This window comes from Pimephales promelas, chromosome 2 (assembly GCF_988280905.1).
Source record: "Pimephales promelas chromosome 2, fPimPro1.hap1.1, whole genome shotgun sequence".
NCBI lineage: Eukaryota > Metazoa > Chordata > Actinopteri > Cypriniformes > Leuciscidae > Pimephales > Pimephales promelas.
Genome location: NC_142770.1, coordinates 7450154 through 7476879, shown reverse-complemented (window position 1 = coordinate 7476879; position 26726 = coordinate 7450154). Strand labels below are relative to the sequence as shown.

General features: G+C 35.1%; 4 protein-coding genes across 4 annotated transcripts in view; 2 read left to right on the top strand and 2 right to left on the bottom strand.

Annotated features, from left to right (window-relative positions):
* Nucleotides 1-6301, top strand: part of gnav1 (guanine nucleotide binding protein (G protein) alpha v1) — a 29473-nt gene extending 23172 nt beyond the window's left edge. Inside the window, exons 6-9 of the mRNA XM_039682575.2 lie at nt 117-246; nt 836-907; nt 3299-3386; nt 5425-6301. Of these exons, the coding sequence (XP_039538509.1) occupies nt 117-246; nt 836-907; nt 3299-3386; nt 5425-5615 (481 nt within the window). The 3' untranslated portion in view covers nt 5616-6301. The remainder of the gene's footprint in view (nt 1-116; nt 247-835; nt 908-3298; nt 3387-5424) is intronic.
* An 87-nt stretch (nt 6302-6388) lies between these two features.
* On the bottom strand, nt 6389-9290 carry npb (neuropeptide B). The gene is made up of 2 exons (XM_039682576.2): nt 8885-9290; nt 6389-7582 (listed from the first exon to the last, which is right to left on the bottom strand). Exons 1-2 carry the CDS (start codon nt 9152-9154, stop codon nt 7454-7456), a joined length of 399 nt encoding a protein of 132 aa, XP_039538510.2. The 5' UTR covers nt 9155-9290; the 3' UTR covers nt 6389-7453.
* Nucleotides 9291-10793: 1503 nt separating this feature from the next.
* Nucleotides 10794-15109, bottom strand: sgsh (N-sulfoglucosamine sulfohydrolase (sulfamidase)). The gene is made up of 7 exons (XM_039682255.2): nt 14888-15109; nt 14404-14564; nt 14231-14336; nt 12639-12970; nt 12477-12558; nt 12182-12385; nt 10794-11549 (listed from the first exon to the last, which is right to left on the bottom strand). Exons 1-7 carry the CDS (start codon nt 14976-14978, stop codon nt 10990-10992), a joined length of 1536 nt encoding a protein of 511 aa, XP_039538189.1. The 5' UTR covers nt 14979-15109; the 3' UTR covers nt 10794-10989.
* Nucleotides 15110-15132: 23 nt separating this feature from the next.
* On the top strand, nt 15133-25655 carry slc26a11 (solute carrier family 26 member 11). Its single transcript, XM_039682253.2, has 16 exons — nt 15133-15313; nt 16669-17021; nt 17097-17289; nt 18308-18393; nt 18505-18584; nt 19015-19157; nt 19232-19410; nt 20117-20189; nt 20295-20345; nt 20423-20483; nt 20932-20987; nt 21063-21203; nt 21358-21485; nt 22393-22492; nt 22573-22706; nt 24964-25655. Exons 2-16 carry the CDS (start codon nt 16839-16841, stop codon nt 25078-25080), a joined length of 1725 nt encoding a protein of 574 aa, XP_039538187.2. The 5' UTR covers nt 15133-15313; nt 16669-16838; the 3' UTR covers nt 25081-25655.
* The last annotated feature ends 1071 nt before the right edge of the window (nt 25656-26726 follow it).

Sequence of the window (26726 nt, the reverse complement as noted above, 5' to 3'; positions counted from 1 at the left end):
TTGTAAAATGATGTATTTCCCAAGGTAAATTGAGCTTGTGATGGCTAAAGTGTTTATGTGCCGTATCGAGGTGCTTCGTTTCCATTTGAGGACCTTTTGTCTCTTTCTCTCCACAGAATGTATGACGTTGGAGGCCAGAGGACGGAGAGGAGAAAGTGGATCAGCTGTTTTGAGGACGTGAGGGCCGTGCTGTTCGTTGTGTCTCTGAGTGGGTACGACATGACGCTAGTGGAAGACCCATCTATGGTGAGAAACCATTTGTACTTTTGTCTTCACACAGAAGCTGATACTGAAAAAAACAACTCCTCATTATAAATACTGAACATAACTTTTATGCATTTTGCAGGTATTTTTACTTATCAAAGTCTTTAGCCCAGGCTTCTTTTATATAAGTGTTCATGGGCAGTTGAAAAGTATGCCTGTATTTTTAATTCATGTTCTGAAAACTGTTGCATTTAAAGGGTTTTATTATGGTTGTGAACATTTCATTTTATTTACTGGTATTTACATTTATTTCTGAATGTAATACTATAATGTGACGTATATCGATGCCACAAATCTGTTGTTTTTTTAGTTTTTTTTAACAATGTAATTTTGACCTGGTACAATTCTGTAAAATTACATGTAATTTATTTAATGTACTACTAAACATTATGTAACTAAAATGTAGTAACATAAAATGATTTGACTTCATGTGAGTGTGAGTGTTAATACAACAGATTGTTCATATGCAAGACCTCAGCTTTTCCGTCGTCTCTCATACATGACATCACGAGAGCATCATGGGATCTCGTGGGAATGACTGCTCATGTTTTTAATTTGTGCTGTTGTTTAGAATCGACTGCAGGAGAGTCTCAAGCTGTTCTCGTCAATCTGCAATAACGTCTTCTTCAGAAGTACTTCTATGGTAAGAACCTCCTCAATTAACAGAGCTCATTCAGTCTCATCCCATTAGCTGGAGAGGAGGCCAGTGTCATCAATCAAGAGACTACGCAAAACGCCCAACATATGTGATCACAGAAAAGCAAACAGAAAAAACACTTCCTTTTGATACTACTAAAGTCTAGCAGACTTTATTTTTAAATACATGTATAAAATTGATTTATTTTAATTTCGGTAAATTGTACAATATTACAGCATTTACGATAGAAAATTAAGATAGATGGATGGATGGATGGATGGATCTATTAATGGATGGATCTATGGATTGATGAGTGGAAGGATTGAAGGGTCTATTGATGGATGGATGGATAGATCGATCGATGGATGAATGGCTATGGATGGATAGATGGGTCTATGTTAGATGGCTGGATATATGATGGATGGATGGATGGATTGCTCAATGGATGTATGTATATATGTACTGTATGGATGGATGGATTGATCTATGGATGGATGGATGTATGTATTGCTGGATGGATGGATGGATGGATGGATGGATGGATGGATTGATCTATGGATGGATGGATGGATTGCTGTATGGATGGATTGATGGATGGATAGATGGATGCGTGTATGGATGGATTGCTCTATGGATGGATGGATGGATGGATAAATTGACGGATCGATGGATGGATTGATTGATGGATGTATGAGTGGATGGATTGACTATAGATGGGTGGATAGATACATGGATTGATGTATGGATAAATTGATGGATTGATGGATGGATTGATATTTGATGGATGGATGAGTAAATTGATGGATGGATCTATGGATGGATGGATGGATCTATGGATGGATGGATCTATGGATGGGTGAATAGATAAATGGATGTATGGATAACTTGAATGGATGGATGGATGGATGGATTGATATATTTGATGGATGGATGAATAAATTGATGGATGGATCTATGAATGGATGGATTGATCTATGGATGGGTGGATTGATAAATAGATTGGATGGATGGATTGATAAATGGATTGATGTATGGATTGACTATGGATGGATGGATGTATGGATTGATATATTTGATGGATGGATCTATGGATGGATGGATGGATGGATGGATTGATCTATGGTTGGATGGATTGATCTATGGATGGGTGGATGGATCTATGGATGGATGGATGGATGGATGGATGGATCTATGAATGGATGGATTGATCTATGGATGGATGGATGGATTGTAATATTTGATGGATGGATGATTAAATGGATGGATGGATCTATGGATGGATGGATTGATGGATTGATCTATGGATGGATGGATTGACCTATGGATGGATTTAATATTATATATTATATTAGTTATATATAACCATTTTCAAATGTTTTTATATATAAAAAATGTTTTCAGATGTTTCTTTCGTTCAGTGTTTTGACAAGCCTTTAGTGCCGCTACTAAAGTTTGCAATGATTTTAGTTTAACACTAATTTAACGGCTAAGTTTTTACATCACAGATTTGAAATTAACGTTAAATCAAATCTGAATCTATTTACTTTCCTAATGCATACTTCTGGTCTTTTTATTAATACATTTGTTTTTGATAGTTTCTAATAATTTTTGATAACTTTCTCCGCCTCTGAAACGACTTTCCATTTCTGCTGACATCATCAAACCCTCTCCTTTTTAGCCCCTCCCCTGCATTCTCTCTCATATATATATATATATACATATATATAGGGCCAGTTTTAACAATCTAATCAATTCCAGTGAATAATTATACTTAAAAAGTTACATCACTGGTTATCCTGATATCAGTGAGTTCTTCTTAAGTTCTGGACCTCCATCTCATCAAAGACTCTGTTGTACCTCACCTGATGAAAGAAAGAGTCTGTGGTTTCGCTGTCGTTTGATTGGCCGATTCCTGTAGCTCGCTGTGGTAACCTCGTATTTCCAGCCCACGTCTTCAGTTAGCCCAGACTTTGTTATAATTGCCCATGTGGTTGGCAATTAAACCAGCAGGCGTATTTTAGGTGGTCCCGTGGGTGACAATGGTCCGCTTGTTGTGTGTGTTTTTACCGTAGGCTCACCGTAAACCTCTCTCCGAGTAATGAGGTGCGCTAACTGCCCTTGTTAAGATGCGTTCTAGATCCGCGTTAGTCATACTCTGTTGTTTTGAAACGCAGGGCGAAATCATTACTGGACGAGTTGTTAATTAAGCAATTATAGTGAGCCTTTCTGACACCTGACGGAAGAAGCATTTGATTTTGTAAAACCGCACACACACAACCTTCTTCTCCTAGACTTTGTGTGTAAGCTCTTCCTAAATGATTGATTTGACAGAGCGGCCGGTTGATGGGTGTTGGAGTGACGTGTGTGTGTGTGTGTGTGTTTCCTCTTGTTTTGCAGATGTTATTCATGAACAAGATCGACCTTTTCCAAGAAAAGATTCTCCACTCGGGACGCCATCTACGGCATTACCTTCCTCAGTTCAGAGGTGATTACACATGAATCTCTCTCTCTCTCTCTCTTTCTCTCTCTCGCAGCATTTGTTTACTCGTTTCCGTTTGTTTACTCATTTCCGTTTGTTTACTCGTTTCCATTTGTTTACTCATTTCCTTTATTAAAGCTGCTCCCCAACATCAGCTTGCTTCTTTCTTTCTTTCTCCTTCCTCCTTTTTTCCTCCTTCCTTCTGTCCTTCCTTCCTTCATTTCTTCCTTTCTTCCTTCCTCATTTTTTCCTCCTTCCTTCCTTCCTTCCTTCCTCCTTCTTTCTTTATTTATTTCTCCTTCATCCTTTTTTCCTCCTTCCTTCCTTCCTTCCTTAATTTCTTCCTTCCTCCTTTCTTTCTTTCTTTCTTTCTTTCTTTCTTTCTTTCTTTCTTTCTTTCTTTCTTTCTTTCTTTCTTTCTCCTTCCTCCTTTTTTCCTCCTTCCTTTCTTCCTTCTTCCTTTCTTCCTTCCTTCCTTCCTCCTTCTTTCTTTCTTTCTCCTTCCTCCTTTTTATCTCCTTCCTTCCTTCCTTCCTTCCTTCCTTCATTCCTTCCTTAATTTCTTCCTTGCTCCTTCTTTCTTTCTCCTTCCTCCTTTTTTCTCCTTCCTTCCTTCCTTCCTTTCTTCCTTCCTTCCTTTCTTCCTTCCTTCCTTCCTTCCTTCCTCCTTCTTTCTTTCTTTCTCCTTCCTCCTTTTTATCTCCTTCCTTCCTTCCTTCATTCCTTCATTCCTACCTTAATTTCTTCCTTCTTTCTTTCTTTCTTTCTTTCTTTCTTTCTTTCTTTCTTTCTTTCTTTCTCCTTCCTCCTTTTTTCCTCTTTCCTTCCTTCCTTCATTTCTTCCTTCCTTTCTTCCTTCCTCCTTTCTTTCTTTCTGCTTCCTCATTTTTTCCTCCTTCCTTCCTTCCTTCATTTCTTCCTTCCTTTCTTCCTTCCTCCTTCTTTCTTTCTTACTTTCTTTCTTTCTCATTCCTCCTTTTTCCTCCTTTATTCATTTCTTTCTTTCTTTCTTTCTTTCTTTCTTTCTTTCTTTCTTCCTCCTTCCTTCCTTGCTCCTTCTTTCTTTCTTTCTTTCTTTCTTTCTTTCTTTTCTTCTTTCTTTCTTACTCTCTCCCTCCTTCCTTCCCTCCTTTCTTTCTTTCTTTCTTACTCTGTCTCTCCCTCCTTCCTTCCCTCCTTCCTTCATTTCTTTCTTTTTTCTTCCTTCCTCCTTCTTTATTTCTTTCTTTCTTCCTTCCTCCTCCCTTCCAACTTCCCTCCTTCCTTCCTTCATTCCTTCCTTCCTTCCTTCCCTTCTTTCTTTGACACTCCGAAGTCCTCTCTCTCTGCCCTTCGATTAGGACTGAATCCCCCATGTCTCCGTGAGTTTGTGGTTTTGTCGTCTAATCAGCTGGAATGGATCCCGTAGTTTTCACCTCGTGGAGAAAAGGTCAAGATGGATGAGGCTGGAAATTTCTCGCACAGCATTTTCTTCACTCTCCAACCCCTGCGCAGACACTTGTATATGTTCATTCCAGAGAAGATTACAATAAAACCTTTTTACAGCTACATTTCACCAGTTCATTCACATCTCAATTTAGCATTGAAGGTTTAGAGATTGATCTCCGCTTCATCAGTCCTACCGTTTAGAGCCGATCTCATCAGATATGCATTGACTCTAAGGAATATTTAAGCTGTTAATATTAACAGAGAAAATGGTGCTTCACCTTTGCAAAAGAAAACTTCAGCAAGGACGCAATAAATTGATCAAAATTTTACAGTAATACAAAATATTTTGAATATTTGTTGTTCTTTTGAACTCCCATCCATTAGAAAGATTCTTGAAACAAAAAAATATGAAGCAACATTGATAATAATCAGAAATGTTTCTAGAGCAGCAAATCATCATATTAGAGTGATTTCTGAAGGATCATGTGACACTGAAGACTGGAGTAACGATGCTGTAAAGATTCAGCTTTGATCACTGGAATAAATTACATTTTAAAACACTTTCTACAGTAAATATGAGGCCTTGGTCTTCTTTTGTTGTGTTTTATGTTGACAGGTGCTGACTGTGATGTGGACGCTGGCGCCCGGTTCATCGCCACCATGTTCGTGTCTCTCAACGCCACACCCAGCAAGCTCATCTACCACCACTTCACCACAGCCACCGACACCTCCAACGTGCAGGTCGTCTTCCAAGTCGTCATGGACACCATCATCAAGGAGAACCTGGAGGCCGTGTCTCTGCTCTGAGTCCACAACCCTTCCCCTTAAAAACTCAAAGACTGATGGTATTTATTATATATGATGCACACTCTTCATGAAGCAATAATCGAATTTATGCTCCTCTTAAACAGCAACTAACAAAATGACTATTTAATAACTCAAAATGCAATAGTAAACCAATCTGAATCACAAATTACGCTGTGGAAGTGTATAATATGGTATTAAAGAGTAAATTGTACTCTCCTGAGGAAGACTTGCTTGTCTATGCATCACATAATTCTCCACCTGACATCCACCGATTCATGAGTCATCATCATACGTGTAATGAAATAACCTTCTGTAAATCTTTGTGCAACATGGTCCGTTCAGAGATCGAACACCCTGTTTTTTTACATTCTGAATCATATTTGGCTTTTGACTCATTTGTGAATTGCAGCGCTTTTATAGTTGTCAAAGAGGATTTATTCAGTCTAAGAGTGAGCCGCACATCTATATGAAGCATAATCATACTTGTAAGTTGTAGCAATTGCATTTTGTATTGTAAATACATTTCAAATCATGTTACTTTACATATTTTTATCCCAATTATTCATTGGTGTATTTTTTTTTTCTATTTAAATGCCATATTTCGCTTTTCAAAAGCATTTGAGTTACTTTTGTAAGTGCAAAAAGACCACTGTGAATTGAAACGTAATTAAAAACTAACAAATGTATTTGATATTGATTCGTGATGATTTCCCACATACATGAATGAATGGCGTGAAACAGGTTTGTTTCTCAACACAAACATACACACAATGAACGGTATATCTTTCAAGTTTAATAAAATAAAGAAAACATCTTTGAAAGTTTTTGCTCATAACAGTGAATTCTTTTTATGAACATTTAATACATCTGGAAGTAGGTACAGGAGACTGGTGGTCGCGAGGGAGAACAGATCGAACAGAAAACACCTCTTCGCTTCACTTTTGTCTGTGGATTTTGTATTTATATTCATTTATAAATTTTAAGCAGCGAACTTCACATTGTGTGAACCAGGGGTGCTCAACACTGCTCTCCGAGATCTATTTTCCTGTAAAATACGACTGAAACTAGGTGTTCACACTGAAAGTGACTTGAATGTGGTTTGACTTCACTTTTGCGCATTCGCTAATCGCTATATACTAACCCACGCTGTAAAAAATGATTTCTGTGATGATCACGACTTAACTCAACATCAGAATAGAAGAAATGATGTGTTGTTTCAACTTAAATATCCAATTTAACCGAACCGAATATTTTAAGTCAAGCACGAACATACTTCAAGTTATCTCAACAAATTTTGATTGCAGCAAAAAATAAATTACAGTGAAACATCTATTTTTTTATGGTACATGCCTGATTTAAGTATATATTTATAGTCGCAAAACAGTATCCACCTTTTAACGAATGTTTTGAGACTTCCGGTCTCATCCACTTCCGGTTATTTTATCTTTACAAAACCGATTACGCATCTTAAAATTCATCTTAAAACTATTTCTTTTCTTTTTAACATATTGTCGTACTTATAAATGCACCGTTTTGTAGCGCATAGTTTTGCCGTTTACCTCACCTTTGACCTAAAGCGCCGAGGGAATCGGAAGTCCCGCACGTTCACAGAAAAACAACACAATGTTCGTTTAAAAAAATATTATCTTTGCTATGAGAACTAAACATCGCAGGAAAGCAGATCTTCGGGAGCTGTGCTGAACATCCCTGGGTTAAATCAAGTAAACATTCAATGTCAACAGCGCGCCTCACTGCCTTGGCTGTAAATACTCCTGAAATGAAGAGACTTTGGGTCGGGGAAGGAGGGAGAGAGAGAGCAAGAGGAAGATGGGTTCCGCTCAGGAGATGAAGCAGTCCAGCGAATCGAGTGAGAGAAACACATCTGCTTTGCACCGAAACGTGCTCGAACCGTCCTGAACCAGCTCACAGCTCTGTAGGTTTGGAGAAATGTCCTTAACGCAGATGGCCTGAGGGGAACAAAACGGCACTGTAAACCTTATTGAAAGTTGCATGCGATTCTGTCTGACTCTGAATGAATGCTCTTCTTAAATACATGCTTTTTAAAATAAACAAAACGGACAAATCCGAGACACTCTAAAAAATTCTGGGTTGTTTTAACCAAATTGTGGGTCAAATATGGACAAACCCAGCTGTTGGGTTAAATTTAGGCTATAAATTATATTTTTTTTTAATCCAAAAATTGGGTTTGTCCATATTTGACCCAAAATTGGGTAAAAACAACCCAGCATTTTTTAGAGTGATGCTGTCTACATTTATGACTCCAAGTCTTTTAATGTAAAACTCTTGAATGCACTCTAAAAATGGCTGGGTTGTTTGACCCAACTTTTGGTCAAATATGGACAAACCCAGGCATTGGGTAAAAATGTTTTGATTACATTTTTAACCCAACGTTTGGGTTTGTCGATATTTGACCCTAAGTTGGGTTAAAACAACCCAGCATTTTTAGAGTGTATAATATATGTATATTTGTACTTTAATTGGTTTTTTAAAAACAGCTTTGCCCCTATATACATGTTTTAAACATTTTAACGATCTTTTTAATCACACACTGTAAAAAAATATTGTTGGTTTAACTTAAAAAAATAAGTAACCAGGTTGCCTTCATTTTAAGTTCATTGAAATGGAAAAAATGAGTTAATACAATGAAGGGGATTAGTTTAATCGCCTGAAACTCAAAATATTATGCTATCTGAACTACATAAATTATCTAAGTTGATCTGACAAAAGAAAAATGTTGTGATTACAAATCATGAAAATATTTTTTACAGTGTATAAACGTTACAATAATAATATTTAATGTACATTCAAATGTATAATATCAATATATATTCATATTTGAATGCACATGAACATGATTGGTTTTGCTTTTTTTTTTTAAATTTGTCACTTAAGCAATAAGTTTAGCAAATTATACGAGAAAATCTTCAAGTTCAAAAAAAATAATGTAAGTTCATTATATATTGAAATATACATAGATAATTAAATGCAAATTAACTACATCCTATACAACTATTATATCATGTTTATTAATTTAGTAGGCTTATTTAAAGTATAAATTGTTTTTAAAAATAAAATTACGGTTTAAAAAAATATGTATATATAATAATATGAATATACATAACATTAATAAACTGCCTATTTTTTAAATGTTTGTGCATATATAATAGGATGTTGTTTTCTTTTGCTATGTAATATGCAATCTATGTAATATACTAAAACGTGTGTCTTTTTTTTATCAAATAGTTTACCATGTTTTTGAGGACTGGCGTTTGTCTGCTGCTGAGGTCGGGCATCGCGCTGTTGGAGACGCCGGGGGTCTCGCCGCTGTCCAGCGCGGATTCACCCTCAGATCTGCGCACATACGGCGACCTCCGGATCCCGGACAGCAAACCCGAGGCTCTCCCGACGGAATAGTAGCTCGGCCCGGTGGACTGCTTGTACCAGGCGTCTGTAGGATGGCTGGAGATGAGGATGGAAACGGCCACGAACACCAACACGGATCTGACGGACTTCTCCATTGCGCGCTTGACCCAGAAGTGTGTTTTGATCTATGATGCCTTGTAGCTTTTGGATTGATGTTCTCCACATCTGGAGTTTATATATATACCCCTCGGAGTCGTGATCTCGTTCGTCATTCCCCACGAGATGATTCATATTTCCGGCCAATAGGATTGATCTGGACGTTTGGAGACGGTTGGGGAGCCTTTAACGTCAGGTAGATGTGATGTATGACGGAATTATATTGTTTCTCTGTCACTGAGCATGTCTATATTGATCAATAAACGTCTTTCTGGCGTCACAGCACAAATTAAAAAAGACTAAAATCCTGTGCGTAAAGACGCACAAACGCATTAAACAAAGAGTATCCAAAAATGTTTACTTGATATAAATTAGAAGAGATTTTAATGGAATAATACTATAAATAAAGTAATGAATCTTTGATTAAATGAAGTTTAGGTAAAGTTTTTATTTTAAGGTGGCACAGTTACACTTTGCTACGTACTTACTATGTAATAACAGTCAATTATGCATAATCACAACTAAGTTAACTGATCAAACCCTAACCATAACTCTAAAGTAAGTACATGTAGTTAATTAATATTACTTAGTACTTATTTGAGTAAGAACAATGTCTCATTAATGAATGATTTGAATATTGACTTATTGATTTCTCTGTAATTACACTTTTGGATAAACTGTTTTACAGTGTTGTCAGATAAATTAAATGGAGAGGATAAATTAAATAAGGGCACTTTCAATATTGTATCTCAAACAGCTACAACAAACTTAACATTTTAATTTATTAAAATGTATATTCAAAAACATTTTGAAACGTTCCTTCGGCATCTAAGGTGACATTTAAACAATAAGCCCAAAAGTATACATTTTTCATTAATAATAATTCTAGTAACAACACTTATTATTAATGATATTTAAATGATTATTTAAATTATTAACATGTGATCATATTTTTAATTATAATACAACATATTTTAAAAATAAAATATTTTGAAAGTTATTTTTCCTAAGGTATCTGAGATAGAATTTAAACAAGAAACAAAAATGTAAATACTAATAATTATTTATTATAATAATTATTAATAAAATTTTATCTTTACTTATAATCAGTTTAACCATATTAAAGGGATTGTTCACTTTTAAATACATTTTTGAGATGTTTTAGCTTACCTCAAGGGCATCCAAGATGTAGGTGTCTTTGTTTCAGCAGTAGTTTCAATTAAGATATTTTTCGGTCAAACTGTTCTTGTCTGTCAGTCATATAATGGAGGTCTATGGTCACCACCTCAAAGAGCATGCACAGAGAAGTCCAAATTAAACATGATTTAATTTAGTGGCCACACAAACCGCTCGTTTCATGTCTTAGGCCATCAATGTGTGCTTACATTTACGAGTCATTAAATCATGTTTAATTTGGACTTCTCTGTGCATGCTCTTTGAGGTGGTGACCATAGACCTCCATTATATGACTGACGGACAAGAACGGTTTGACCTAAAAATATCAAAATTGAAAATACAGTGGATGGAAACAAAGACACCTACATCTTGGATGCCCTTGAGGTAAGATAAAACATATCAAAAATGTATTTCAAAGTGAACTATCCCTTTAATAATAAAAAAAGGTAAATAACATTGAAATAGACATAGACATTTTTATTGAGTCTTATTACCTTTTTACAATCTATGGTAATGAAATTTTCAAAAAATAAAATCACGTTGACATTTTGTTATTCAAAAAGTTTATTAACATTTTCAATATAAAAGCTACAAATATATTCTCAAATGAAACCATTGAAACAGTGATTCTGAAAGTCTTTTCTTTGATTTCAGGCACTCATAGTCCGTTGTGCAAGGGTCTGCACTGCGGTTCCAGCTTACTCTCGAGAACCGCATCCGGCTCGCACACCCACGGATCCTCCGTTCTCCATTGCCACTTCAGCAGCTGTTCCCTCAGGCTTTCCAGAACCGGGGCGTACGCCGGATCACCGGCCAGATTCTGCCTCTCCGTCGGATCCGACTGGATGTGGAACAGCTCCCACCTCTCCCGGTAGTAATACTCCTTTAGAGTCTTGAACCAGCCAGTGGGCCGGCCCGACCGGGTCCGGTTTAACAGGTCCTGGAAGGTTGGGGACACATAGAAGTCCTGGTCTATAGGAAAGGGCATGCGGTAGTGAAGATTGTGCAGGAGCCGGTAGGGGCCGTGGTGGATGGAGCGCATCGGGTAATACATAGTGACCTCGTGGAGACTCTGGCTGGCGTAGACCGTGTCCCAGGACGGCTCCGAGCTCAGGGCCGGGAGGAGAGACCGACCCGTCAGCTCAACCGGACGGCCACCTGAGAGACTGTACGACGGGTACGGCAAAGAGAACCAGTCCAGTATGGTGGGAGTGATATCTGGGGTGGGGGAGGATGAGAGATGCTGTTTGACAGTGTCATTTAAATAGTAAGCAAATAGAAAGATGTGACCGTAAAAACAGAATCAAGGACATACAAACAGAAAATGTTACATTAATCTGTCAATATACAGAAAGATATGAGTAAAAAAGGTGGAATAGTGAGGGACGCCATTTTTAAATATCATACGAACAACCAGCGATTCATGCAAATAGAAAATGTTGCATTGGCAATTTCGTACGAATAAAAATGTTTTCACATTTGCCGTAATCTGTCAGTAAAACTTAATACACTGAATCAAGTGCAAAATATTGCAATAGTGAGGGACGGCATTTTTTTATATCATACGAACAACCTGCGATTCGTTAAAGTAGAAATTGCCGTACACACACACACACTATTGTTTTTAAAAATCTGTACGAAAAACTTGCAATTCATAAAAAAATTAATCGTTCATGATACGAAACGGCACATTGGTAACAATGTCATTCAATAGAGAGGTAATTGTACTGTTAAACAGGAACAAGTGCATGAAGGTGTAGTGAGGTATTAAAACTAGGCATACAGCACCACCTAGTGGTTAAAGGAGGTACAGCACATCCTCAGACCATGAAGGACATTAGTTTATTTACCCAGCAGACTGACGTAGGCCTGGCTGATCTGTCCCCAGCGCTGCCGGTGTTCAGGTGAGGACACCAGCATGGGTTCCTTTACACCTGAGCCGTACAGGTTAGTGCGTCCGTTGGGGAACGGGATTCCGTTATCCGAGCTGTAGATCACCAGAGTGTCGTTTTCAAATCCAGCATCCCGTAGCTCTTGAAGAACCAAACCAATACCTTCGGAAAAAAAAAACAACAGTAATTTATGCAAATCTGATATATACACAAGCTGATATTTTCATATTAGTGTGAATGACGTAATATTAACCTTGGTCCAGCCGGCTGACCGTTGTGTACTGGGCCGCTATATCCGCCCTTGCCGCGGGAGTGTCCGGAATAAAGTACGGAACCTAGTTAGATATTAAGAGACTGATGGTTGGGAGCTTCAACGAATGACTTTTTTACATTTTCCTTTATTTGTGAAGCTCACCTTAACCTGGTCTGGAGAGTAATACTTCGGCCGCCAATCCGGAATTCTTCCCATTCCGCTCTCTCCATTCCCAAACTTTTCACAGAACACTCCATACTGAGGCTGGGAATGGCCACAGCGGTGAGGATCATGGAACGCCACATAGAGGAAGAACGGCCGTTCCTCTTCCGTCCCACTTCTCTCTTCCTTCCGGCTCTGGAAGAACTTCCGAACAAGGAGCTTGATCTTGGTGATATTCCGACCCACCTGCAGCACGGAATTGGTCTCCTCTGTGTAGGCGAAATCGAACGGGTATACAGGGCCCGGACCGACATGTTTTTTCCCGATGATTCCTTTAAAAAAAAAAAAAAGCAATCGTGAATTTGAAAAATTCCACATTTTTCCAAGATTTTCCAAGATTCACCAGCTTTCTGTACTGGCTTTTTGCATCCATTAAGCGCAAAAGGGTGTTCAAAATTTGTACCAAAACGTGTTCTTACAATCAGCACATATTCATTCAAACTGTTTTTTTTACGGTAATTCCTTTACAAAGGAGTCAATCACGAATTTGTAAAATTCCATTTATTACGTTGTAATAAATGTATAAATTATATATATATATATATATATATATATATATATATATATATATATATATAAATGTATAATTAGTTTTTACACTCATTTTTTTTAAATGGCTACTTTTTCAAAAAGAACCACTACTTTTTCCACAAAGAATCGCTACCTTTTTCAAAAGAATTGCAACTTTTTCAAAAGCAAACATTTTCAAAAAGAATCGCTAATTTTTTCAAAAAGAACTGCTACTTTTTTTTATAAGAATCGCTACTTTTTCAAAAAGAATCGATACTTAAAACAACACTACTTTTTCCATAAAGAATCACTTCTTTTTCAAAAAGAATCGCTTCATTTTTGAATAATTAATTGCTACTTTTTCCACAAAGAATCGCTACATTTTCAAAAGAATCGCTACTTTTTCCAAAAAGAATAATGTAACAAAATAATAATGTAACAAATCTATAATAACACTGTAATAAATGTATAATTACATTGTAATAAACGTATAATAACACTAATGTATAATTACATTATGTCGGTATCGGCTCCGATACTGCCATTTTTGCCGGATCGGGTATCGGTCAGACGAGGTCGATCCGAAACTGATATTGTGCGTATTATTCTGTGTTATTGTTAGGCCCCACAAAAGGCACAAAAACATTATAAAGCACATTATAAAACATTATAATATCGTATAAGTGTTCTGAAGCCATTATATAGCATAATGTGAGATATATATTAATATTTAAGACATTAAATTCAAGATCACCTCACTCGTACGAATTTGTACGATTTGTCTAAACTCATGTGATGGGTAGGTTTAGGGGCGTGGTCAGGGGTATGTCATTCGTACAAATTCATACGAATTGGCCACCTCGTAAAATTCGTACGAATTGCCGTGAGATCGGGTTGGAGATTTTTGTTTCAGAGTCGTACGAATCAAACGCATTCAAACAGGAGTTTTATTATCTGGCCTCAAACACAGAAACAAGATCATGAAGGTTTTTCTGATTTATTTTCATGGATCTTCATCATACCAGTGTGGATGTTGGCTTGATTCAGGAGGAGAGGAAGACTGCGCACTCCATCAAATGAGTTAAAGTGATGAACTCCCTGATGCAGGCCGTACATCCCATTCTGGTGCTGTTAATCAGGGAGAGAGAAGTTTAAGACTTGGTTCGGGCTAAACATCCTTTTACATCCTGGTTACCTGTGGTAGTCCAGTCAGGATGGTGGAACGGCTTGGTGAGCAGCTGCTGACGGAGGTGAAGGCGTTCTTGAAGATCACGCTGCGCTCAGAAAGAGCCCGAAGATGAGGTGTCTGGACCACAGTGTTGTTGTAGACATCCGTCTCGAACCCACCATCATCAGCTGCCAAAACATGACAAATTTACACTGCAAAGGTGGCACAGAGGCGCTTCTGAGTTGCCATTTCCAGACTGTTTAATGCTTCACAGAGGTGGCATAAAAGCATTTACACAGGAAATATAACTACACTGTGATGCTAGTGGCTAAGATGAGTCTGAGCTTCCATAATTTAGTCCAGCTTTTATGAGGCATTGGCTCTTTACTCTGAATTTTAAGTAGTGAAGATTGCTTCACTACTTAAACAACAAATCAAACAGAAAAATATAGAAATATTGTCAAATCAGTATTTACAAATAAGTTACACATATTTATGTTTTTCTACACACCAATGATGAGAAGCACATTTCTTCTTCTGCACTCTCCTACATCACAACAAACAAGGAAACCCAACAGAGTCCACCGGAACAAAAACGACATGCTAGAGTCATTCGTCTCGCACACCTCATGTAATGTTAGTAAAGCAAACGGAAAAGTCTTTAGAACTTTTGTTTACACTCGGCGAGACAAACTTCCGCCATGAATGTGATTCCATCACATGACCACGATCAGCTGACGCAAAGCTTCAGCCAATCGTCTCGCGAGTCGCCGCTGATGTCACAAAAGCTGTTTTTCAGTCGGTAAAAAAAACGAAATACACGTAAAAGTTGCTTTGATTTCAATGAGTATCTTTATTTTTTTGATGAATATAATGAAGTTACGTCGGTGGAATGTTTCCACTCCGCTGAAGTACGAGGCTCGAAGTCATTTCTGAGGTTTGATTTTAAACTTGAATTCGCATTGTGGCTCTGATGTCTGATCATTGATCTCATCTAACGTTAACGTTAGTTTGGCTTGTAAATACGATTTCCAAACAGTTTTTAAACGATATTATATTATTATTATTATTTATTTTTGATGTGTTTTTTCCCCCCCAGATACTTATTCTTCGATTTACCCTGTGGTTTCATGTAGTACACTGGATTAAAATGTCATGATATGACTCGTGTCAAAATTCTGCAGTAATCAGTTTTAACGGTATTTGTAGTAACATTGCGATTTTTGTTTTGTTACTGTAATTATCTCGGTGAGGTAATACAAAAATAAACAAAACAAACTGTAATAATGTTACTTTGAATAAGTTTTATAATTATTTAAGTGTATTTTTGACCATTAGGTTTTATTGTACTGTAATGCAAAATACACATATAATGAAATTAATTTTAATATAGTTATACATGAGGTTAGCAATTTTACTATTTTATATATATATGTTGTTGCAATATATATATATGAAGAGTTCAGATGCAAAAGCCTCTAAGTGCCATTTGAAATTTTCTTCTAGAATGATCATTTTTATCAAGCTTGTATATTTAAGTTCAGTAATTTCACTTAAATAACAATGAGGATTACCTATTAATTGTCATTTAAGTTAAATTACTGAACTTGAATATATAAGCTTGATAAAAATGACCATTTTAGAAGAAAATTTCAAATGGCACTTAGAGGCTTTTGCATCTGAACTCTTCATATATATATATATATATATATATATATATATATATATATATATAGTTGAAATATAAGTTGCATTTCGTTATTTAAAGGGTTAGTTCACCCAAAAATGAAAATGATTAGTTATTAATGACTCACCCTCATGTCGTCCCAAGCCCGTAAGACCTCCGTTCATCTTCGGAACACAAGATATAAGATATTTTAGATTTAGTCCGAGAGTTTTCTGTCCCTCCATTGTAAACGTGTGTACGGTATACTGTCCTTGTCCAGAAAGGAAATAAAGACATCATCAAAGTCGTTTATGTGACATCAGTGAGTTAGTTACAATGTTTTGAAGCATCGAAAATACATTTTGGTCCAAAAATAACAAAAACTACGACTTTATTCAGCATTGTATTGTCTTCCGTTTCTGTTGTCAATCCTCAATCCAAATCTTACGGGCTTGTGACTACATGAGGGTGAGTTATTATCTCCTTAATGACATCATTTTTGGGTGAACTAACCCTTTAAAGAGTGATTTCACAATCAAAAGTGTTGAATCTTGTCATCAATCATTTTATAGTCTTGTAGTTTGAGGTTCGCAGTTTACGATCTAATGGTGTTCAATTGTTCACAGGTTTGCCGCTCGATCTCGAGGGTTTGAACACCACACGGCCCAAGAGAGAAGGCTTGTTTGCGCACCTGATTCAGTGTTGCACCCTTTGCTCGTCCACACCCTAGCATAATAAAGCGTCCCGGATGAAGCAGGACAGCTCTTTGTGTTCCCCTTGACGAGTGGTGGATCTGATGGAGCCTCGGACAGGAATCCGCTGGAAAGCCGCCCTGCGCTCTTGTTTCCCCATCCTCTCCTGGCTGCCCAGGTATAACCTGACGTGTTTGAAGATGGACGTGATCGCCGGTGTGACGGTGGGGTTGACCGCGGTTCCTCAGGCGCTGGCCTATGCGGAGGTGGCTGGTTTATCTGTACAGGTGAGAACGTTCACGTTCTCTCACAGACGCGGTTTGGGGAAGGTTTTCTTGACACGCTGTTTCTTGGTTTTTCAGTACGGTCTGTATTCTGCATTCATGGGTTGTTTCATCTACTGTATATTTGGCACGTCGAAAGACATCACACTGGGCCCGACGGCCATCATGTCGCTGCTGTGTTCGGGGTATATCGGTGGAGATCCTGTGTTCGCTGTGGTGCTCACCTTGTTGTGCGGCGTCATCCAGGCGGGAATGGCTCTATTGAGGCTGGGTAAGATGGAAAATGGGGTTAATGTTTACACTTTATGTCGGTGTGATTCATGGTCGAATCTAAGTTAGATAGTCTGTTTGGTGTTTAAACAGTCATGTGTTTCTTTAAGCATGACTAAAGTAGCAGACTCAGCTGTCTGTAAATCTGTACCATCTTGAAAACAGGAAGTTGGTGTTTTTTTCACTCTCACAGAACTATTAGATTGTATTACTTCCTGTGCAACTTCCTGTTCACGCCTTCAAGCCGCACACCAAAATCTAGCAACAGGTTTTTAAGAACGTGGTATCCGAGGTTGTGGAAGTGAATTACATAACTAATAGATGAAGCTGATAAATCTTTACCGCAGAAGAAACTCAACAACAGAAATATATTTTGTATATTATTCATAGTTTGTCTAAGCAATAAAAAAATATTAGTAAGTATTATAATTATATTAACCATTTTCTTATATGTCTTTATCTATATATTACTTTATTATGTCTTTTCATATGCATTTTCAGTATTAATAAAATTAAATAAAATTAAATGTCATTTGTATATAAAAATATATACATTATTAATAATACAAACAATAATTATTATTATAACTTTTAAATGTATTTTAGCTTTAAAATTAAAGCTGAGTTGAATATTTGTTATATATATATATTTATATATATATATATATATACATAATAATAAAATTATTTATATATATATATATATATTCATTAACTCTTTATGTGTGTTGTAGCTTTATAATTAAATGAAAATTAATTAACAAATAATTAAATTAATTAATATTCTATCCCAACAAACTACATTTAATATTTGTGATTTCAGAGATGATATATTAAATGTTATTGTTTATTAATTATATATAAATAATAATAATAATTTACATAATAGAGATTTTTTTAAATTAATTAAATTAGTTAATTCAATAAAAAAAAACTCAATTAAATGTTTGCGACTTGAAAAGTTTTTGATATGTTTTATTACAGTCAGTCACCTGATCTGTTGATTTCTTCTTCATTAGGGTTCCTCTTGGACTTCATCTCATATCCAGTAATTAAAGGCTTCACCTGTGCTGCGGCCGTCACTATCGGCTTCGGCCAGGTCAAGGTGAGAGTCTCAGACGCCTCTTTTCACTTTAGTTACATAAAATTTCGAATGTCCGTGAGGATTTGTGAAGAGTTTTTGTGTCCTGAGTCAATCCACTCATTTGTTCTGCAGAATATTCTGGGTCTGAAGGAGATTCCACAGCAGTTCTTCCTGCAGGTTTACTACACCTTCCACAAGATCCCTGAGGCCAGGTGAGCACACATGTACTGGATGTGTTTGACCAATGAGCTGTCAGCATTTTCTAATCCCAGTAGTGTTAAAGTGCCAGTGTGATTGGTCTACTCTGCTCTGATTGGTCAGATGGTCCAGTCTGTTGTGATTGGTCTACTCTGCTCTGATTGGTCAGATGGCCCAGTCTGTTGTGATTGGTCTACTCTGCTCTGATTGGTCAGATGGTCCAGTCTGTTGTGATTGGTCTACTCTGCTCTGATTGGTCAGATGGCCCAGTCTGTTGTGATTGGTCTACTCCAATTATCTGCTTTGATCTGTGAATCTTTTCAGACATTTTACTTTCACAAACAACGTTATTACACACTACATGAAAGGAATTATCTGAAAAAGCATAATGGGGACACTTCAAATATGTTCTGAGCTGCCTATCCAAATGATCTGTATTCTCAGAGTCGGAGATGTGATTCTGGGCCTGTGCTGTCTGTTCTTCCTGATCATGATGACGCTGATGAAGAATTCTCTGGGTTCTGCTGAAGACGAGGCTCCTTCGCTTGTCCGATCGGCTCGAGGGCTGGTGTGGAGTATAGCTACTAGTGAGTGCTTCAAGTCTTTATGAAACTATAAATGAACTGACAATTATTTAGGGACATCCTTCTTGTGTCCGCAGTCCGAAACGCTCTGGTCGTCGTAGCGGCGACGGCTGTTGCGTATTCCTCAGAGGTCACAGGTCACCATTTCTTCAGTCTCACCGGGAAAACCGCCAAAGGACTCCCTCCTTTCAAAGCTCCGCCCCTTTCAGAGACCATAGCCAATGGCACAGTGATTACTTTCAGTGACATCGCAAAGGTGAGATATTGTAGTGTAGTTTGTGGTAAAAAGATTTCAGTTTTTGATGCCCCTATCAAATACTCAAATACTGCCCAATTATATTAAGAAAGACATTATTAAGCCATTTATTTTTACAAAAGGACTGCCAGTAGATTGAGGTTATAAAGATTATTCTTGTTTTCAGTAAAAAAAAAAGTTTAGAAAAGTTATAATACAATAGAATTATATTTTATTTAGATTTATAATTAAAAAATATAAATTATCTAAATACGTGAAATGTTATATTGTATTTATAAAATGTAAAATATTTAAAGATTACAAATATTATATATATATATATATATACATATATTATATATATATATATATTTATATTATTTTACAAATATTTTAAGTTTTATATTGTCACTGTACTAAGTCCCCATTAAATATATTTAAGAAAATAATTCTTCTATTTCTTCTAACAAAATGGTATTTATTTCTGAATATTAAAAACTAACTAGTATAAAATATTTTGTAATATTACAGGTATATTTTAAAAGCACCCTCTGGCACCCCCTTGTGGCCTCTTAGTGGACCCCAAAATATTGAATCCTCATATAACACTACAATACAGAATAGCATATCATAGTACTAGTGAAGTATATGTGACATTTTAGAGATTTTAAGTGGCCAATCAAGTAGAATAGTTATCATTACTGACCAATCAGGTGTATTTTCTCAGGATTTAGGTGGCGGCCTGGCTGTCATTCCTTTAATGGGCGTTTTAGAGAGCATCGCTATTGCAAAGGCATTCGGTAAGAGCTTATTTTCTTTAATAAACATCTAGAAGTGTCTTTCCTCTATGTATATATAAACACAGAAACTGTTTGGATTCATTTTACTGTCTTTTCTTCATGCAGGCAGCCAGAATAACTACCGAATTGATGCCAACCAAGAGCTCTTTGCCATTGGTGAGAGTTTCTGTGCCCTTATTATGTTTTAACAGAGGATAAATGGGTCGTTTCTCATCACAATGATGTTCCTGCAGGTCTCACAAACATCATGGGCTCGTTTGTGTCGGCGTATCCCGTCACGGGCAGCTTCGGAAGGTCCGTCTGCATGCTAAACACTTTTTAACACATTCTTTAGTGTGTAATGTTGCAGTTTGAGCAAGTACAAAGTCACTCCTGAGTCAGTGCGCACTGAAACTTGAGTTTCCTCCAGGAATGTATGTACATGTCACAATATTCCTCATTTACATAATTCCCGCCCATGGCATATGCAACATAAAGGGGGCGGGGCCTGATTGAGTTGAGTTTGTAGTGTGTTGAAACTTATGGTTATGCTAACGGGCGTGGCTTACACACTTGAAGTGCTTGATCAATCACAACACAGTGATACATCCAACCAATCAGAGCCCATTAAGCTTTTGGGAAGGAGGGGCTTTATAGAGACACGAACTGTTACTGATAGGTGCTGCAACTATTGTAAACACTTTATAGTGTCTGTTGGTTTGTTCTTCAGTTTGTAAGTGTTTTATGTGACTTTTTCTGACAGAACGGCTGTTAACTCCCAGACCGGAGTGAGAACGCCGGCTGGAGGGATTGTCACAGGTGACACTCACACTTTTGTGATCCTGTTGACATTTATAATATGTACACCATCTGAAAGTCTGTATCTGTCCTCAGGTGTTATAGTGCTGCTGTCGCTGGCGTTCCTCATGCCGCTGTTCTTCTTCATCCCTAAAGCGTCGCTCGCTGCCGTCATCATCTGTGCCGTGAGTCCCATGATGGACTTCAGAGTGCCTGTCCAGCTCTGGAGAGTCAAGAGTGAGACTTTAGCATCACATTATATATAAATATCAAATGTAATATACTGTATAATATTTAAGTATGTAAAATATATGGTATGTATTTAAAAAAAATATTTATATAGCATCATATTTGATTTTGCATATGCTTTATCCTTTCTTTGTTTTCTCAGGACTTGATCTGGTGCCGTTCATGGTGACGTTTCTGGTGAGTTTCTGGGAGGTGCAGTACGGCATTGTGGGAGGTGTAGCTGTTTCTGCTCTTATGCTGTTGTACATCATGGCCCGACCTGAAGTGAAGGTGAAGGCTTATTTTTTATGAAATAGCTGTATACGATATGTCAACTGTGAGCCGCAAATGAAGGACTTTTATTCTAGAAATGCACTTTCTGTTTGAGATTTGGCACGTGAGCAAGTAGAAATGACCATAAAATCAACAATTTATGCAAAATGTATTAAAGCGTAGACTCAAAAAATCAAATAAGATGCAATAATATTAATAAATAAATAATTAATTCAAAATAGGACTGTCATTTAATATGATTAAAATAATCATATTAAAGTTTATTTTAAGTGATACAATTAGTTTTTAATTATATTATAATTAAGAATAGAAATTATTCGAGTCATTTAAAACATTTATATATATATATATAAAATGTAAATATGAAGTATTAAAAAGAATTAAGTGTTATATATATATTAGCGTATACACATAATAATTCTAATAAGCTAAATGCATTTTAGTTCAAAGACATGCAATTATACTGCATTTATAAAATATGTACATTTTTATTACAAATCTTATATTTGTTTATATAATGACTATGTATATATAAATATTTTTTAAGATTTATATAAAGTTAAGTATTTATATATATATATATATATATATTAATATGTTATATATTATAATTTATACATATATTGTTTAAAAATTAATACATACAGTATTATTTAACTATTATTAAATAATAGCATAAAATATTTATGTAATTTTGTAAAAAAAAAAAAAAAGTTCAATGCATTTCAGTTGCTGTTAGTAGAAAAAAATGATAAATCTATTAAAATATAGAAAGAAAAAGAAATGAAAGGTATATTTATTTCGAAGTAAATATGAGCTGAAGTGCGAGTATGAAAATGTCACCTCTTGTAAAATGAGCCGCATGCAGCAGTCGGAGAGTCAGGTGTCGCTGGTGTGTGTTCAGGTGTCTGATCACGGTGTGGCAGTTCTGCAGTTGGACAGTGGGCTGAACTTCCCCGTGACGGAGCATCTCAGCAGACTCGTGTACACACACGCTCTTCATGGTGAGAGACACACACACACGCTACCATTCCCTCGGCTCATGTCCTTGAGTGCTCATGCTCTGGTGTGTGTCGTCTGGCAGCGTCTCCTCCACGGTGTCTGGTTCTCGACTGTTCTCATGTCAGCTCTATAGACTTCACTGTAGTCCATGAACTCAATGAACTGCTCAAACAGTTCCAGCTGACGGGACTATCAATGATCTTCACTGGACTAAAGGTACAGTTTATCATCTACAGAACACAGTTCTGAACATCTTCATTTATGACATTAAGATCAGTAATACATACTAAAAATTTTAATTTATAGATGAAATAATACATATATGAATTAAGATTTTTTTAAATATATATATATATACAGTATGTATAAATATTCAACATTTGAAGTGGATCAAAATTATACATGAATTTTGAACAATACCCTTTTCTTGGACAACTTTGATAAACTTGTCTTGATCCACTTTAAATGTTGACTACTGTATATTAAGTAATATAAAATCAATTAATATTGATGAATTCATATAGATATTATTTAATTATATATATTACATTTAAATGTTTTTAACCCTTTTACAAAAAGCTAATAATTATGATTATTTTTACATTTTTAAACTTTAGTTTATTTTTTTTGAAGTATTGAAAGTAAAATGAATATAATACATATGATATATGTATACATTTTATATTTAATTAATTTAATTACAATAAAGAAAAAAATAATTTGAGTCATTTGAAATGTATTTTTGTAATTAAATATTTTTAAAACATTATAACATTAAAATCATTTTAACTTATTTACAGCTTTAAAAAGGCACATTTTTAATATAAAAAACATTACAAATGTATTTTATAATTAAGAAAATATATTATTCAAGACATTTATAACACATTTATTTTCTACTGTGTATAGATTTCTTTTTACTATTTCTTTTAAAAATACAACTTAAACTTTAATCCATTTGGGAAAAAAATATAATATATTGTTATTTTATATTTAAATGTATTAATATCACATATAACAAAATAGATTCATTAAAATAGATAAAGTAATCTAAATAGGTTAGAAGCTAAATAAAATAATCATGAATTTGGAAAAAATACAATAAATGAAAAGTAAAAACAAGTCTAATAAATGTATATTTAATAAAGAATTATAATTAAGAATATAGCCTATGGAAGAGTATTAGGGCCAAGCGATAATAAAAAAATAAAACTATCTCGAGATTAAAGTCATTATAATGCGAAATTAAACTTGTTACGTTTCGAGAAAAAAAGGTCGAAATACAATCTTGAGAATAAACTCGTTAAATATCAAGAATAAAGTTGTGTTTTGAGAAAAAAACTTGTTAAATTTAGAGAAAAAGATCTAAATGCAATCTTGAGAATAAACTCTAAATATCGAGAATAAAGTCGTGTTTCGAGAAAAAACTTGTTAAATTGAGAAAAAAAGTCTAAATGCAATCTTGAGAATAAACTCGTTAAATATCAAGAATAAAGTTGTGTTTCGAGAAAAAACTTGTTAAATTGAGAAAAAAAGTCTAAATGCAATCTTGAGAATAAAGTCGTGTTTCGAGAAAAAACGTGTTAAATTTTGAGAAAAAAGTCGAAATACAATCTTGAGAATAAACTCTCTAAATATCGAGAATAAAATCGTGTTTCGAGAAAAAAGTCGAAATACAATCTTGAGAATAAACTCTCTAAATATCGAGAATAAAGTCATGTTTCAAGAAAAAACTTTGAGAAAAAGTCGAGAAAAAAGTTGAAATAGAATCTCTACAATCAAAGTCGTGTTTATTCTCAAAATTTAATGAGTTTATCTCATGATAATTTCAACTTTTTTTTCAGAAATTAAACGAGTTTTTTTTTCTCGAAACACGAATTTATTCTTGAAATTTAATGAGTTTATTCTCAAGATTGTATTTCGACTTTTTCGAAGTTTAATTTCGCATTATAATGACTTTAATTTTTAGATGGTTTTATGTTTTTATTATCGCTTGGCCCTAATCCTCTTCTGCAATAGCCTGTTTGTGTCATTTGAATGCATTTAACATTATATTTGATATGTATAAATTAGGGCTGTGCAAAAATTAATTGCGATTAATCGCATCCGAAATAAAAGTCTGTGTTTACATAATATATTTGTGTGTGCTGTATATAATTATTTTGTATATATAAATACACACATATGCATGTATATATTTAAGAAAATGTGTTATTCATGTATAAAATATTTATAATTATATAATATAGATTATGTATTTATAAATATATACAGAATTTAAGCGCAAATAATTCTTAAATATATACATGCATGCATAGGTATTTATATATACAAAATAATTATATACAGCACACACAAATATATTATGTAAACACAGACTTTTATTTTGGATGCGATTAATCGCAATTAACTTTTGCACAGCCCTAGTATAAATGTAAAGTTTTCTTGATATCCCTCTTTTTCTCTGTCTCAGCCGTCAGTATTAAAGGTGTTGTTGACGGCTGATCTTCCAGTTTTCAGACACACAGACACTGTCGACGAGGCGCTGCAGCTTCTGAACGGTATCATTCACTATGACCAACAATTCTAACAACCAATCACAGACCGATTGAACTGATCATGTATCTGCACCTGCATACCTCAAACCTCGGATGATTGGTCACATAAAATACTTTGCACACACTTTTGACCAATCAGCACTCAGGAAGAGAGACTTTGATGAAAACTGTTGGGAGCAGTTACGTCATGTTTGTGTTCATGATGACCAAATTTTTTGCACTCAAAATTATGTTACAACTTTCTTTTGTTGTTGTTGTTTTGTTTTAAACTATGAATCACATGTATAATACTTTGTAATTTTATGAACTTGCACTTATTCTAAACACTAGAAAGAATCAAATATTCAGTGCTTATGGATAAAAAGCACCACAAAAAAAAGGTGAGGCTCCAAAAATATACTCTAACATCTCTTTCTCTGCAGTTTATAGTACTTGATGCTTATTAATAAGAATGTTTACAATGGGTTTTAAGTTTACATTTAATTTCTTGATGGAAACTGAATCTCCTTTAGGACTCTTTTATACTCACCCAGAGGAAACACACATTAACACTGCAGAATCACTCAAATGTCTCTTTTGATATTAAACTGACATGATCTGCTATGGCTATGCTTGAAATATGTTCATTAATTGTTTATGTATATGAATATATAAAAATGTCTGAATTATTATATTCAAATGGATAACAGATGATAGATAGACAAATAGATAACAGACAGATGGATAGATATTTAGACTATTTTAATTATATATATATATATATATATATATAATAGCAACATAAATTTTTATATACCTATTTATATATGTATATTTTTTTCATATGTATATATATATATATATATAATAGCAACATAAATATATTTGTATATACCTATTATTATATAATTATATTTTTTTACACAAAAAATATATCTATTTGATACATTTTATTTTTATAACTAATGTCAAATTATATATATATATATACACACACTTTAAATAATATTAATATAGCCCATATTAAACTTAACTGTTATTATTAATTATATAAAAATATGTATGTGTAAAGGTATGTGGTGTGTGTGCATCTCTCTAGAGATGCCAAACCACTCTCTTTAGAATTGTTTTAATTGTTTACATTTTGTACACACACATATACAGTATTTTATATATACAGGGTTGGCACAAACTAAAATGAAACACACCAGGTGGTTTGCCACCTAAGCTGGCTTCATGCCTATAGGCCCCTGGTATAAAATCACCCTCTTATGCTAATTTTCCAACAGTAGAGAGCGATATTTTACTTCTGAAGTGTACTTACCAGAATATTACAGGCCCAGTAAACTGGGAATGGTGGTTCTTCAGATCAGTCTGGTTTGTAATGGTGTTGTTAACATAATCAGTCAATAATGTCCTGACATTACCAGCAAAAGCATCTTTATCAGTTCATTCAAAGGAAACTATTTCCCTTGGGCCTATTTCTAACCACATTATTTTTTTCAGTGCCACTGAAACATGTGGTCTTAGACCTTACTACGAATAAAAGACACAGAAATCACTCCCTGATAATGACAATGAGCATTTCTGGCACCTTTAACAAACACAAAACGCGTTCACAAACCAAGTGTAAGCCATTATTTTCTACTTTAATAGTCTTTGTGGCTGTAACGTTACGTGTGTCTCTTCGGTCTATGGT

What these genes read in the sequence shown, in the direction of transcription:
- slc26a11 (XM_039682253.2), top strand. Translation starts at nt 16,839, where the DNA reads ATGGAGCCTCGGACAGGAATCCGCTGGAAAGCCGCCCTGCGCTCTTGT. An exon ending in AATGGCTCTATTGAGGCTGG is followed by an intron (nt 17,290 to 18,307) that starts GTAAGATGGAAA and finishes CTTCTTCATTAG; the next exon opens with GGTTCCTCTTGGACTTCATC. An exon ending in TGATCTTCACTGGACTAAAG is followed by an intron (nt 22,707 to 24,963) that starts GTACAGTTTATC and finishes TCTCTGTCTCAG; the next exon opens with CCGTCAGTATTAAAGGTGTT.
- npb (XM_039682576.2), bottom strand. Translation starts at nt 9,154, where the DNA reads ATGGAGAAGTCCGTCAGATCCGTGTTGGTGTTCGTGGCCGTTTCCATC. An exon ending in CGCCAGTCCTCAAAAACATG is followed by an intron (nt 7,583 to 8,884) that starts GTAAACTATTTG and finishes TGTTCCCCTCAG; the next exon opens with GCCATCTGCGTTAAGGACAT.
- sgsh (XM_039682255.2), bottom strand. Translation starts at nt 14,978, where the DNA reads ATGTCGTTTTTGTTCCGGTGGACTCTGTTGGGTTTCCTTGTTTGTTGT. An exon ending in TCCTGACTGGACTACCACAG is followed by an intron (nt 14,337 to 14,403) that starts GTAACCAGGATG and finishes CCTGATTAACAG; the next exon opens with CACCAGAATGGGATGTACGG. An exon ending in ACTCTCCAGACCAGGTTAAG is followed by an intron (nt 12,559 to 12,638) that starts GTGAGCTTCACA and finishes ATATCTAACTAG; the next exon opens with GTTCCGTACTTTATTCCGGA.